Source organism: Amphibalanus amphitrite, unplaced genomic scaffold, assembly GCF_019059575.1.
Source record: "Amphibalanus amphitrite isolate SeventyFive unplaced genomic scaffold, NRLGWU_Aamphi_draft 001644F_arrow, whole genome shotgun sequence".
In the NCBI taxonomy this organism is placed as follows: domain Eukaryota; kingdom Metazoa; phylum Arthropoda; class Thecostraca; order Balanomorpha; family Balanidae; genus Amphibalanus; species Amphibalanus amphitrite.
This window is the reverse complement of record NW_024883137.1, coordinates 9252-22231: the sequence shown is the minus strand read 5'-3', so window position 1 is coordinate 22231 and position 12980 is coordinate 9252. Positions and strand designations below refer to the sequence as shown.

At 49.4% G+C, this 12980-nt stretch overlaps 1 protein-coding gene across 1 annotated transcript; it reads left to right on the top strand.

The window, feature by feature from the left end:
• Window positions 1–2997: 2997 nt before the first annotated feature.
• Window positions 2998–10917, top strand: LOC122374345. Its single transcript, XM_043353034.1, has 10 exons — window positions 2998–3201; window positions 3839–3919; window positions 4287–4433; window positions 4981–5102; window positions 5834–6106; window positions 6779–7128; window positions 7254–7432; window positions 8010–8266; window positions 8960–9113; window positions 9732–10917. Exons 1-10 carry the CDS (start codon window positions 3103–3105, stop codon window positions 10542–10544), a joined length of 2475 nt encoding a protein of 824 aa, XP_043208969.1. The 5' UTR covers window positions 2998–3102; the 3' UTR covers window positions 10545–10917.
• Window positions 10918–12980: the final 2063 nt, after the last annotated feature.

Below are 12980 nucleotides of genomic sequence, written 5' to 3'. Positions count from 1 at the left end.
TGATGCCAACTAAGGGTGCTGGCATCAGTCAATAAGTTAAGTGGTTGGTAAATAATCACCTACGCAGGGGGCATCCCTACTTCCAAAATGGCCATTACAAACGTTAACTAAACGTTAAATAAAATCATCCAGCTGCTTCAAGCTCCAACTGTGTTTTCGACAGTTCCAACTGCTGGAAAAAAAATCACGTGAAACATGCTTTCAAATAAACATCTACTTCCGTATCATGATCCAGGAAACGAGCTGTACGAAATGTCCTGGAACAGAGCGACCGCTCGATACCGGTTGTTTACTCCTAGATTGGAGCATCTGGTTTCGGCCAGGGGGAACGGAGGAGGGATGGAGAGGGGACAGTGACCCAAGCTTCATCTGCCGGCACTCGTCAATTTCAGTCGCTGTTTATTTTTCTTCGTCCGGCTGTGGCCGCCCGGGGCCTGGGATCGCTGTGTGTTGGGTACTGTCGGCTCCGTCTCTGTCCACTGTGGACGCTCATCCAGTGTCCACCAGTCCGCTGTGGACCCACACTGTCCACTGTGTCCAGTAGTCCACTGTGGACGCTGTCCACTGTCTATCAGTCCACTGTGGACACTGTCCACTGTCCACTACTGTCCAGCAGCTTATTGTGGACGCTCTCCACTGTCCAGCAGCTTACTGTAGGCGCTGTCCACTGTCCACCAGTCCACTGTGGACGCTGTCCACTGTCCACCAGTCCACTGTGAGGGCTCTCCACTGTCCAACAGCTTACTGTGGACGCTGTCCACTGTCCACCATGACCAGCCCACTGTCTGTTTCCTCCATCACTGGGCAGTCTCCCACTGTTGGCGGTATCGCGAAGGCTCTGTCGCTCACCTCACCCACTCAAGGAGGTTGTGATGGTTCAGTTCACATCACAGCCAAGTCGAGGGGGTCAACTGATGACAGATCTGAAGATGTTAGATGGAGATGGACTGACGTGCGCAGATCCGTTGTGCGACGATTGTGGTATCAGTATGGCGCATCAGAACAAATTCACATCGTAATTTCTTCTTAGTATCCGTTTTGATGCGTCGTAGTATCCGTTTACGATTGTGGTATGGCGCATCAGAACAAATTTTGCATCATAATTTCTTCAATATCCGTTTTGATGCGTCGTAGTATCCGTTTACGATTGTGGTATGGCGCATCAGAACAAATTTGCATCGTAATTTCTTCTTAGTATCCGTTTTGATGCGTCGTAGTATGCGTTTACGATTGTGGTATGGCGCATCAGAACAAATTTGCATCGTAATTTCTTCTTAGTATCCGTTTTGATGCGTCGAGTATCCGTTTTGCTGTACTTATAGTATTTTTGGCAAGTAAGCTTACAAGGAGCACAGAACCAACCAAACTTATTCCGGTTTAGTTGCGTTGTTAAAACAATTAAGAACTTCATTTTGTCTTCAAAGGGCCAGAACAAAGCCACAATTTATATTTTAGGCATGGCCGTGCGAAAGCAGTCACGCTTTATGACGGAAGGTGGGGATCAGAACTTTGGTAATTTACGTATAGCTATCCCAATGTAACATAAGTTACTTGAAAAAGTAGCAGGTAACCAAAGACACAAATAGATGCGACAAATCACAGTCATTTTATCTTATTTCGGTCGATGCGTAAAATCTAAAATAAATTTGCATCCTCGCATAAGGACGTCTCATTGCTTTGATTAACCGACCTCCAGCTGTTTATAAGATGAAGCAGGTTCAAGGCACTTTAAAGCTGCTACCTCGCACAACAATATGTCCAGCTAACTTGCCCCCTCCCCCCTTCCTTCCTGTTCCGCTCCCGTTTCCTCTCGGCCATAGCGCCAGTACAGGTGCTGGGTAAGTAGACTGTCCCGCAGCGCTCGGCGGTCCGACGGCACAGTATCAACTGTACAAGTCAACACAACAGCAACAGCAGCAACAGGAGTGCTAGGTGGAATGTCACGTTAAGAAATCTAGACTTTGTATTCAAGTCGTGTAATAAATATTCACAAAAATTGATGTCAAATGAGATTTTTATATTAATGTTAAGCCGTTTAAAACCACATGAAATAAGCAGCTACCTTCGTTATAGATCTCAGCGAAGACACAAAGCTGTTTTTCTTCAATCTTCTAAAAACCCTTACGGATTCCGATTCCTTTACAAGAAATTTGCGAAAAAAACTAAAACCCCAGCTTGGGGTTGTTGACCTGATCTTTGACCTCAAGTCACTAAAACTATTTTTGCATTTTTCCTAATTCCTTAGGTCACACGCTACGCAGCCGTGCTCGTAATTTGTCTTTATCTCTAAAATTCTATTTTTGGCAGCTGTTTGAAGCTCACGTCTCTGGCGCCGAAGTTTGCTGTGCAGGGGTCTAGAAAAATGGACCCTGTGACATCATCAAGGGTGCTAGGTCAAAAAGGTTTGTTTGGTACTGAAGATGTCAAATTGATAGCGAAAAATTTACTGAAAGTTTCGCATTCCTATCCCTAAGCGTTTGGGAGCTATCCCCAATATTCGCAAGGAGGGGGGGGGGGGCGAAAAATTCCCTCGTCCGGGCCCGCGAGGCCGAGGGTTAACTTCAAGCAAAAAAGAAAGCTAATGCAAAAAATCATCCCTTCCTAACGTTTACTTTACCAAGTATCCGTCCGCATAATATTAACATTGGAGCATGCGTGTTTCATGTCCATAAACCAGTTCAAAACATCCACGTTAGCAGACTGAGCCTGAGCCATTAATTAATGAAAAGGTAACCTTATAACAAGCATTGCAGGCCTGGTATGAAAGACAAATATCAAACGGTAACACACTTGCAACCTTCGCATTTGCACACGAATTCGACAGCAAATCTCCAAAAGAAAATCTCACTCACCTCCTTCCGTGGTTCCTCCGCCCGTGCACCCTTCAGTTCCGTCTCCAGCGGGGAGCGGGGTGGCGCCGCTGCACATGGCCCCCTCAGCAGATAAATGGGTGACGGTGCCGCTGGCGGGTCGGCCACGAGGGGGCGCCGCACGCGTATTTTGAATTCACCATAGGGCTCAGCCATTCCTAGAGGAATTCTAGGCACCTTGGAAAAAAGCGAAATCGCGCTAGGGATTTCAGCCGATCTGGCAGCTCTTCCGATGCCACTGGCGCGCCTTTTAATCCAAAGCGCCTTTTTCGTGTCTCATGTTTGCTCGTTTATTGCGGAGGCCTATATATGCTTCAAGATGCTGGAAAAGGTTGGTGATTAATAAGTATTTCCATTTTAGGTGCATGTTCTTTGCAAGAAATACAGTTGTTGTTGCTGTTGTTGTGGGTTAGGGCGCAAGAAATACAGGTATATGTCAAGTTTAGGTCCTAACTATAACTGTGACGCTGTTGATACAAATCTGTAACAGCAAAAAAATTATGTTTTAGGTTACGTTAGGCTGTAAGTTTTAGGTTGCATTGTAGGTTTGTAGGTAGTAGATTGGTAGGTTATAGGTGAAAAGGTAAGGTTAGTTCAGGTTTGATTATGTTTTTCTTTTAGTTACGAGACATATAAGTATCATTTTTGGATTCAGGATGTCAAATAATGGTCGGAAACACTAAATTCAAAATTAACTAATTTTGAAGCGGGGACCTCCATGTGTACCGGCCAAATAATGTAAGAATATGAAAAAATTATCCATGAAATCTGCTTAGGACTTAAACTTGACATTTACCCACATGGCTATAGGTATCACCAGCAGAATTATAATCTTTACATAGGTAATTTTTAAGAAATGCTGTAAGTGAAGATTATGAGTCGTATAACCATTGTTACTATATTGATATTAAATATTGAATAGGTACAAGTCCGCCACTAACTTTATGGAACATTCCTTCTTCCAACAGGATCACTTCCAAGTAATCTGGAAGGCTGATGCCAAGTACATCTTGTGCGAGAAGCTTGATATGATTCCTGACCTGGAACCGGTGAGCATCAAATATAGCAATTTGCTTAAAGCAATAGCAATTGCCGATGATGGCAATTTCAATTTGCAGTAACACATATTATATGTAATTGGTTTGAGCCATGTTGCAATCATTTCATGAATGAAAACTTCCATTTTTAAAATGGAACTATCAACTTTCCCCACAGGCTTCGGTAACAAAGTTTTATCAATTGTGAATGACAATATTATTGGTATGAGTGGTGTGTGCGGTGATCTGTATTTGAATATAACGCGTCTTGTCACTAAGTATTTGTCATCTGCATTATAGCTGACTATTACGGTAATACGATCGTGCATTGGTCCCAGACAAGAATACCCCAGTGAGACCTTGCATTATTTCGTTTCAGGAGTTGATGGAGGGCACCACTGTGGCCTACCGATGTCCGGCGTCAAAGGAATCGGCCCTGCAGTGGATTCAGCTGTACCAAGAGGCCGCCAACATCACCCTGACGACGTACGACTCCATGTCGAATGGCCAAAGGGTGGTGTACTGGGTGAGAGCTTTAGTTTATGAAATACCAGTTTGGGCTCGCCGTGTAAAGCTCGGCAGGGGGGTACTTTTGCCCGAGCACTCGACCTGGGCCCGCCAATGGAAAATTCTGCTGGTGCAGAGCCTCCTGAGGGTTCAGCAAAGACCCGCCGTATGAAAGCCTGTCGGGGTCTACTGACAGAGGGCCCGGCGGCCTGGGCTGGCTGCATGAATCCCCAGCTTGATGCCGCGTACTGAGGACCAGTCATCCAGCCGTCATACCGGGTGTCTCGGAGGACTGGACGGGCACCTACCAGCGGGCCCGCTAGATTTCGGGAGGGTCAGCTGACCCCTTTGTCCCCCTGACTCCTCCCTGGGTGCGCCACTGCACCCAGTAACTTTTACTCTTTTATATCGCAGGAAGGTGCGGGTTAATGAAACACCATGATCAGGGTCAGTTAAAAAGGTAACGTTTTTAAATCGAGAAACTTTCATCCTCATTTAAATGACGGACTAATGAGTGGCAATTGATTTCATCACTTTTGTTAATGTTGTCAATTTTTTTTTTTCAGGCCAGGCTTCGTTGTCACCACGACGTCCCAGAAAAGCCGAGTCGTCCGAGGAAAAACCAATCCGCCAAGGACACCGGGTGCCCCCTGCGCCTGAAAGTGACTGTCGCCAACATTCCAAAACGGCAAGTTTCTCACCGTCTTTTGTCATTGGCACCTTTTACCAGGGCTGCGGAGTCGACCCAACTTTAGCCAACTCCGACTCCGACTCCGGCCTCACAAAATCGACTCTGACTCCGACTCCGACCTATTAGTTCTGGAAAGCATTTATTTGGTCCTTTGGTTCACCGAACCAGTGCAGAGACGTGAACTTCGGGAGAAAAGAAAAGGCTGATCAAAATCGTAGGTCGATTTTGTTGTCTGACCACTTTGGATCATCGGGATAATTGCCATTTTGCTTTCACCAGACAACAATTTCACTTGATGAAAGGCGATTTTCGGACTACATGGCCGGAGTCGGTAAAATCTTATCGACTCTGGCCAAGAAAAAAGATCGACTCCGACTCCGACCAAAACTGTTGACTCCGACCGACTCCGACTCCGACTCCGCAGCCCTGCTTTTTACAAACGCCTTAGTTGATCAAACGATCAACCGCAATTGAAAAAAAAACTACATATTTGATGAAGGAGTTCGCTGCCGAAAAGATTTCAAGTCGCTATCTTTCTTAGTTGTGCCAATCTTGGCTCAGAAAACTAAAAACGGTGATAATCCGAAACATTTCACCTCGCTCGTTCCTTGCCTCAAAAGGTTTCTTGCTGGTACCCTATAAAAGTGCGTGGAAGGAGCGGAATTTCTTCTGAATAACACCATCGTCTCGTGTTTTTTTATATTTGTTGACGAATCCTCCCTTTCCAGGAATAGGTCTACAGACCCATGCGCGGCTTACGAGCTACGGGTGACATGTAACAAGAAGCCCCACAACCACGCCGTGGACAACGCTGCCGCTCTGAGACATCGACGCGTCTCTGAGCTGACGAAGGCCCGGCTGATGGAGCTGTTCCAGCACCACCACTCGCCCTCCACGGCGCTGGAGACCCTGAAACTACAGCTTCAGGAGGAGCATGGGAGCGCCTACCCGTCGGTGGCCGCAGACCGAGCCATTGTCCCAGATCGGATGGCCGTCTACTAGTAAGTTTTTAACAGCTTGATGCAAAGCCACACTGCCACAAGTTAGCAAGTCTGTAGGGACAGTATCTGAAATAATAAGACTTTCCCTATAAAGTTACACATGATTCTCATATATGAGATGCAATTGATCGTTACACGGAGCAGAGATGATAGGGCTACTCAGAAAAGAAGGCCGCATGTCTGGGATATGTGGTTGCGATCCGAGACTGATCTGGCCATTGACAATTTTTGGGTCCCCTATTGCAATCTGCCTGTTTTCGTGTCACATCCAGTTCTACTGTTATCTATGAATTGTGTTGTGCTAAAAACTCGCAACATTTTACGCTGCGATAAATGCACTCTGGTTTAGTAAAAGCTATCGATAATCATATTACGTACGCCTATGTGTCAGGGTCATTTCCGTTTTCCTGCTTTTCGTGAAAAACCTGAAGGGGAATGGCGTCTAGACGCCCCCCTTCCGGCCCAGCGCAGGTTAACATTATTTTCACCTTGGATTTGTGTAATTCAATGCGCTGAGGGGTAAGCTATATTTTGATTAGGACGAATCAGGAACAAGTGGGACAGCTGAAGCTTAACCATAAGTACACTGTTATGCAATCGGTATTTTATCACAAAATGAAACTGACCACCACTTGCAGCTGGAAGTCAATTGACAATGCAATGTGTTTTCAGCCTGTACTACAAGCACTGTCGGGAGCGTTACCCAGCCTCGACCCAGGAGGAGACCATGGACCTCATCCGCCACATGAAGGACGTCCGCACGGCGGTCTCAGTCGAGGACGGCGAGACGGTGATCGCGGCGGTGACGCCGCTGATGGAGCGCGTCCACACGCTCCCCGACGCGGGAGAGGTGGTCTTCGTCGACGCCTCAGGAGGGATGGACCGGCACGGCCAGCGCGTCTTCCTGCTGATGTGCTGGAGCCCGGCCGGTGGTCTGCCTCTCGGTGTCATCGTCTCCACCTCGGAGACCGAGGCCGTGGTGGACAAAGCCTTCCGGCTGCTCGTCGGGATTTTACCAGACGGTACGATATACCTACATTTGCCATGAATTCCCATATCTGGCGGCTAAACTCTGAATTGTCCAGTCAGTTGTGCATTGGTGTATAAAATCCAATATCGTGTTTGACCGAGAATGCTTCTTTGACAGGCGCCTTTGGCGGGCGTGGAAGGCGCGGCCCTCTGTGCTTCATGACGGACGACTGTCAGGCCGAGCGGAACGCGCTGTCGGCGGTGTGGCCTGAGGCGCGGCTCCTGCTGTGCACGTTTCACGTGCTGCAGGCCGTCTGGCGATGGCTTCACAACGGCAAACATGGCATCGACAAGCAAGTGAGTAGTTTCTACTGGGAATGAATTTCCGTTCATTTTTGTCTAATTACCCCTTTTTGAGAAACACAGAGAGAGAGAGAGAGAGAGAGAGAGAGAGAGAGAGGGAGGCAGAGAAAGAGACAGAGACATAGAGAGAGGGAGGGAGAGAGAGAGAGAGAGAGAGAGAGAGAGAGAGAGAGAGAGAGAGAGAGAGAGAGAGAGAGAGAGAGAGAGAGAGAGAGAGAGAGAGAGAGAGAGAGAGAGAGAGAGAGAGAGAGAGAGAGAGAGAGAGAGAGAGAGAGAGAGAGAGAGAGAGAGAGAGAGAGAGAGAGAGAGAGAGAGAGAGAGAGAGAGGCAGGCAGACAGCTGGGCAGAGGCAGGCATAGGCAGGCAGTCAGGCATAGACTAGACAGGCATAGGCTGGCAGTCAGGAATAGACATGCAGTGATACTGGTCTAAAAGCTGTAAAAGAACGTAAATGAGTTTGATTAATTTCATCTCAAACACCCCCTATATTTACATTTACCTTCACCCTTCACCCTTCACCCCTCCCGCCTCCCACACTCGGATACCAGTTAAATTGTGCATTTTCTTCCAGCACAGGCAGGCTATCATGGCACTAGCCAAACAGCTCGTGTACGCCAACAATGAGGCGGAGATAGCGACGACGATGGAGCTGGTGGCTACCGAGTGGGGCGAGCGCTACCCACTGCTGGACCAGTACCTGCAGGGTTTCGCTGCCCGCCGTCAAGAGTGGGCGCTGTGTCTCCGCACGGATGTCCCCACCCGGGGACACAACACGAACAACATCGTAGAGTCCGCCTTCAGAGTCCTCAAAGACTCTGTCCTCTACAGGTCAGTCTTTATTCATATGTTTCACCTAATTGCGGTTCAATAAATAAAACAGTTAACCTGGCGTTCATAGACAAACCTGTCTTTTAACTAAAGTTGATTGTAAAACTGTTTCGGTGACCGGAGGTATTGCGATAGATTCATTACTATTTTAAAATATTTCAAGTTGTAAGGTTGCCCAAAAGTGGCAAATGTTGAAGAAATGTCAAAGTTGCAGTTACAGACAAATTCCAATTAATAAAGACAAATAATTGGAAAAAAAGCCAAAGCAGGGGAGTAGTTTTCCTTTCAATATAGGTCGGAGGGCTGAGAGTTAGCCGGTAAAATGTTCTCGAAAACACCATCAAAATCCCTAGGACTGTGCAATTCTCCCCAGTGTCTGCCAAAGTTCAGAGCCTGAAGCCCCCGAAACGGAATTGGACCATACATCCCTTCGTCAAAGACGTTAATTACTAACTTGTGACTTTCATGGATTAACACGGATTAACTTGTGAATATCACGGTTTTACATTTCTGTTAACCCTACATGTGGAAGAAAAACAAACTTTCGCATTTCGGGTAGGTTGTGAAATTGTTAGTTGTGCTTTTGGCTGCTCTTCTGAAAGCCTTATTGTGTCCATACGATGGCAGTCTACCGTTAATTATAGCTGCAAAGAAATTGTTGAAATATTCGCTTGACACGCGCTGTTTTTCCAGGACTCGGGCGTTCAACCTGCTGCAGCTGTTTGATTTCGTCACGGTCCAGCTCAGCAAGCACTACGCCAGGAGGGCGTGCGACGTGGCCAACGGCCGGCAGCGGGCGGCACCGGTCCGCGGCGGCACCAGCCAAGAAACGGGCACTGTGACGCAGGTATTTTGCATGACACGAGAACTGATTGAGGTCACATAAGACAGCTCGTTTTCCAATGCTGGTCCCACCCGTACTGCCACATGGCTGTGCAAAGTGACCAATGCAATCGGCGCACCCCTAAGCACCAATAAACCACATTGCTGTGCATTCACACACAAGAGTCTGTCACTGTACCGCTGTGCCACTGTAGGGCCGCGTGGTGTTGGCGCTGTGTGCCACATCTCGTGACTCGTTTCGCGTTTTTTCTTGTTTCTTCTTTTTTCCCTTTGGGGGTCTGTTTTAAAAGGCCAAGCTGACAGTACTGGGGCGAATGAACAGGTTCGGATTTTCGTACAAGTAACCGTCCGTCAGTTTATGTTGTACAGTCTGTCTTAAAAGTCCGCGAAAAAGCAACGGTGGATCCATCAAGCCTGACCGAGGAAGGGCCTGCTCAATTTGAGTCATCAAAGCAATTGATATTCTCGTCCATTCCCCAGGTCAATTGGTTCGGTGACTTTCAAAGTAAAGCAGGCCTTTCTTCAGTAAGGCTTGATGGATCCACCGTCACTTTGCGCGGTACTTTTAAGACAGACTGTACATACGAATTTTACAGGATTTTATGTGTTGCCCCTCCCACAGGTGACGGAGTTCACCTATCAGGTGAAGTCGCTGACGTCGGTCGGCATCACCTACCTGGTGGACCTGAACGTCGGCGCCTGCACCTGCAGGATGAACCGGCGGACTGGCGGCTGCAAACACCTCCGAGCCGTGCGGCAGCAGACTGGCGCTGTGCCGGAGGCGACGGCGACAAAGGAGACGCGGAGGGCCTTGATGGACATCGCCATGGGGACCAGCCAGCAGCTGCCAGGCAACTGGTTCGACCCTCTGGTCGCCGAGCCGTCCACCTCGTCACCTCCTGTCCCCACGCCCGCCAGCGCCCCCGGAGTCGCGCAGCCCCAGCCGTCGCCGAGTCCCGAGGAGTACGACGACGACGCAATGGACTTCGAGGACCCCGCCGCTGCGGCGGCGGCTGTCAGTGGAGCTGAGCAGCGACGCTCAGATGACCGGACACGCCAAACCGTGGCGTTCATCCAGGAGTGGGCAGCCTTCATGTGCGAGGCAGTCGTCCAGGACGACACCTGGGAGAGGGCTGCCGCTGCCTTTCAGCAGAGGTGGGGCCAGCTGCCCACTGCTGGCCGCCAGTCCGCTCTGCACCAGTTTGGAGGCGCGCAGGGCTGCCGGCGGAACGCCACCCAGATTCCGGTCCAGCCGACCAGCACTGCCCGTCGCACCAGCACCAACGTGCGGGGGCGCGCTCGCTGGCCCGCTGGACGGCCGTGCCGCTCCGCGCGCACCGGGGAGCACGGCTACGTGGCAGCCTCCGCCAGGCGGTCGGCGGCGCCCCACAGCCTGGCCACCTGTGTTGACCAGAACCGCCCCCTGGGGCGCTGAGTGATAGAGGTGAAGTGGGGGTGACCGGGGCAAGTTGGTGCCAGGGGGGGGGGGGGTAAGTTGGGACGGAAGGGATATTTCCAATACTTCTCGACAGTTGGCGTTCAAACTTATTTTGTACATGAACAGTAACGCCGTCTGTTTGTCAACGTGGTGTCGGCGCGTGCTGAGGTAAGTGCTGTTAATAATCGCTACAAATGTGTTTCAGGTACCAAAAGTGATTTTCTTGCTGTGAAAATATTCTCTTCTAGTGTCGTTGTGTGTGCCTTTTTGTTTGCCGCAGGAGTACTGCAAACGTTTGTGTTTTGTCGTTAATGCCCGCATGGATTAGCGATGATTGTTCATGTGAAACATGAATAAAAATGTGTTTAGATAAACTGTTTTTCCTAGTGTACCAACTTGCCTTAGGCCTTGGCCCAACTGACCCCCCGCCGCGGGGTAAGTTGGGACATTGGAGGATGGCCGCTTTGATCAGATATGACACCAAGACGATGCTACCATCTCTCTTATATTAAGTCTTCTTTAAAAGATAAAGAAATCAGATCTCAGTTAATAGCCAACAAATAATGATGTATAGTTATACCGAAGTTATGACGCTTCAAGCAATAACTGGCTCAACTAGCGTTAGCGGAATGACGCAAAATTAGCAGGTGACCAGTGACCACTCCCAGTTCGCTAATATGTTTGCATCATTAACATACCTTCCACTATAAGCACGGTTTCTCAATCTTAACATAAAATATAACATCTTTTCATGTAATTTGCATCTCTAATATACCCCAGTCAAACTTGCATCACTAATGTAGTGGGGGACTTCTTGGGAAGAATTAGTTTCTAGGGACTTACACATTTATGCTCATTTCCCCACATTTGTCGCCAGGGGGAGAATTCCCCAGAATTTTCCGCTAGGAGTGGCTGAGCCCTATGGTGAATTCAAAATACGCGCGCCGCACCCCTCCGCGGCCGATGATCCTCGCAGGGGCGGCGCCAGGCACTTGGCAGGGGAGGTGCCGGCAGACAACCAACTCCGACACTGACAGGGATTCAGGAAAACATTGGCAATTGAATTATTCGTTTGTTCGGGTAAGATAATGCTCGCTTCGCTGATGATGACTTCAGCTGGGATGAATACCAACTCACAGCCAGGACCCAAAACGACCGACCTCGAAACGCCATTGTGAAACATCGACATCCAAGAAGGAAAACATCTGGGCCTGCTCATCTCACCCAGCCCAGTTGGCTGGCTCTTACGTTGGCGTGAGCCGACAGCCAATCGCTGCTCACTGCTTAGGCGCTTGGAGTTCGAGCACCCCTTCCCGTCAGCTGCCACAGACGAGTTTTTCAGCCGGTCGACGTACTCGCAGCCCTACTCCCAGTTCGATGTATCTCTCGCGGCTCGTGAGGGCCGACCAGCCGCGAGCCGACGCTCGACGCGGGGCGGGGTGGCCATCGAGCGTCGGGATCCGTCTCGACGGTTGCACATTGCATAAACAGAGGGTGAGGATGTTTACAAAGGGCTCTCCATGGAGTGGGCAGACGCGACGCTGGAGGAGCCCCGCGAGTCCCGCGCCTAGGCCCGAGTCAGTGGATAATATATCATAAATGGGAAATATAAATGGGAAATATAAATGATATAAATGGGAAAGTGACAAAGACACTATTTGAGGGGGGGGGGGGCACGGAAAAGGAACACAAATGCAAACCGAGCGTTGGACTTGACAAAAAGTTTGCAACACGACACGTCTGGACGTCTGGAAAGCAGGAACAAGGGAGTCAGAAGCCACGGGCGGCTCTTAAGCACCCTCACCATCTTGAAATTTGCGGGGTGGGGGGTTGGTAGCCCCTTTTACTTAATCGAAGTTTGCTGCTATGCACCACTGTGCATTTCCTACAAGCGCTCAAGAAGAATTACCGTGCCGATCGAGACGAAAACACCACCAGTCGATTCAGCGTATAGCGATTTCAACAGCCGTTTCGAATAAAGTGACCACAGGTGACCTCGGTGACCTCGGCAGGTCAACTTAACATTTTCGTATATTGCTGCCGTAGGCGAGAACGGTCATGTGACCTCCCAAGGTCATCAAGGTCTCCCAAAAACACCGGGGTTACCTAGGGTCACCATATTCCAAACGGCTGATGACATTGCATTCTGCAAATCGACGATGGAGTGTTTTCGTCTCCATCGGCTCAGTAGTTCCTGAGCAATAGAATGGCTACCTGAGACGAAGAAGTAAATGTGACCTTCCAAGGTCACGGAGGTCACCTAGGGTCACCAACTTCGCAACGGCTGATGACATTGCACACGGCAAATCGACTGCAGTGGTGTTTTCGTCTCGATCGGCCCCATAGGCGCGGGAGCCGGGGGGGGGGCAGTGGGGGCAGCTTGCCCCCCCCCCCCCCAACTCTAGGGCCGTGGGGGCGGTGCCCCCACAACTT

Coding starts and splice junctions, on each gene's coding strand:
- LOC122374345 (XM_043353034.1), top strand. CDS start 3,103: ATGCCACTGGCGCGCCTTTTAATCCAAAGCGCCTTTTTCGTGTCTCAT. Junction 3,202..3,838: donor GCTTCAAGATGCTGGAAAAG/GTTGGTGATTAA, acceptor TTCTTCCAACAG/GATCACTTCCAAGTAATCTG. Junction 7,433..8,009: donor AACATGGCATCGACAAGCAA/GTGAGTAGTTTC, acceptor ATTTTCTTCCAG/CACAGGCAGGCTATCATGGC.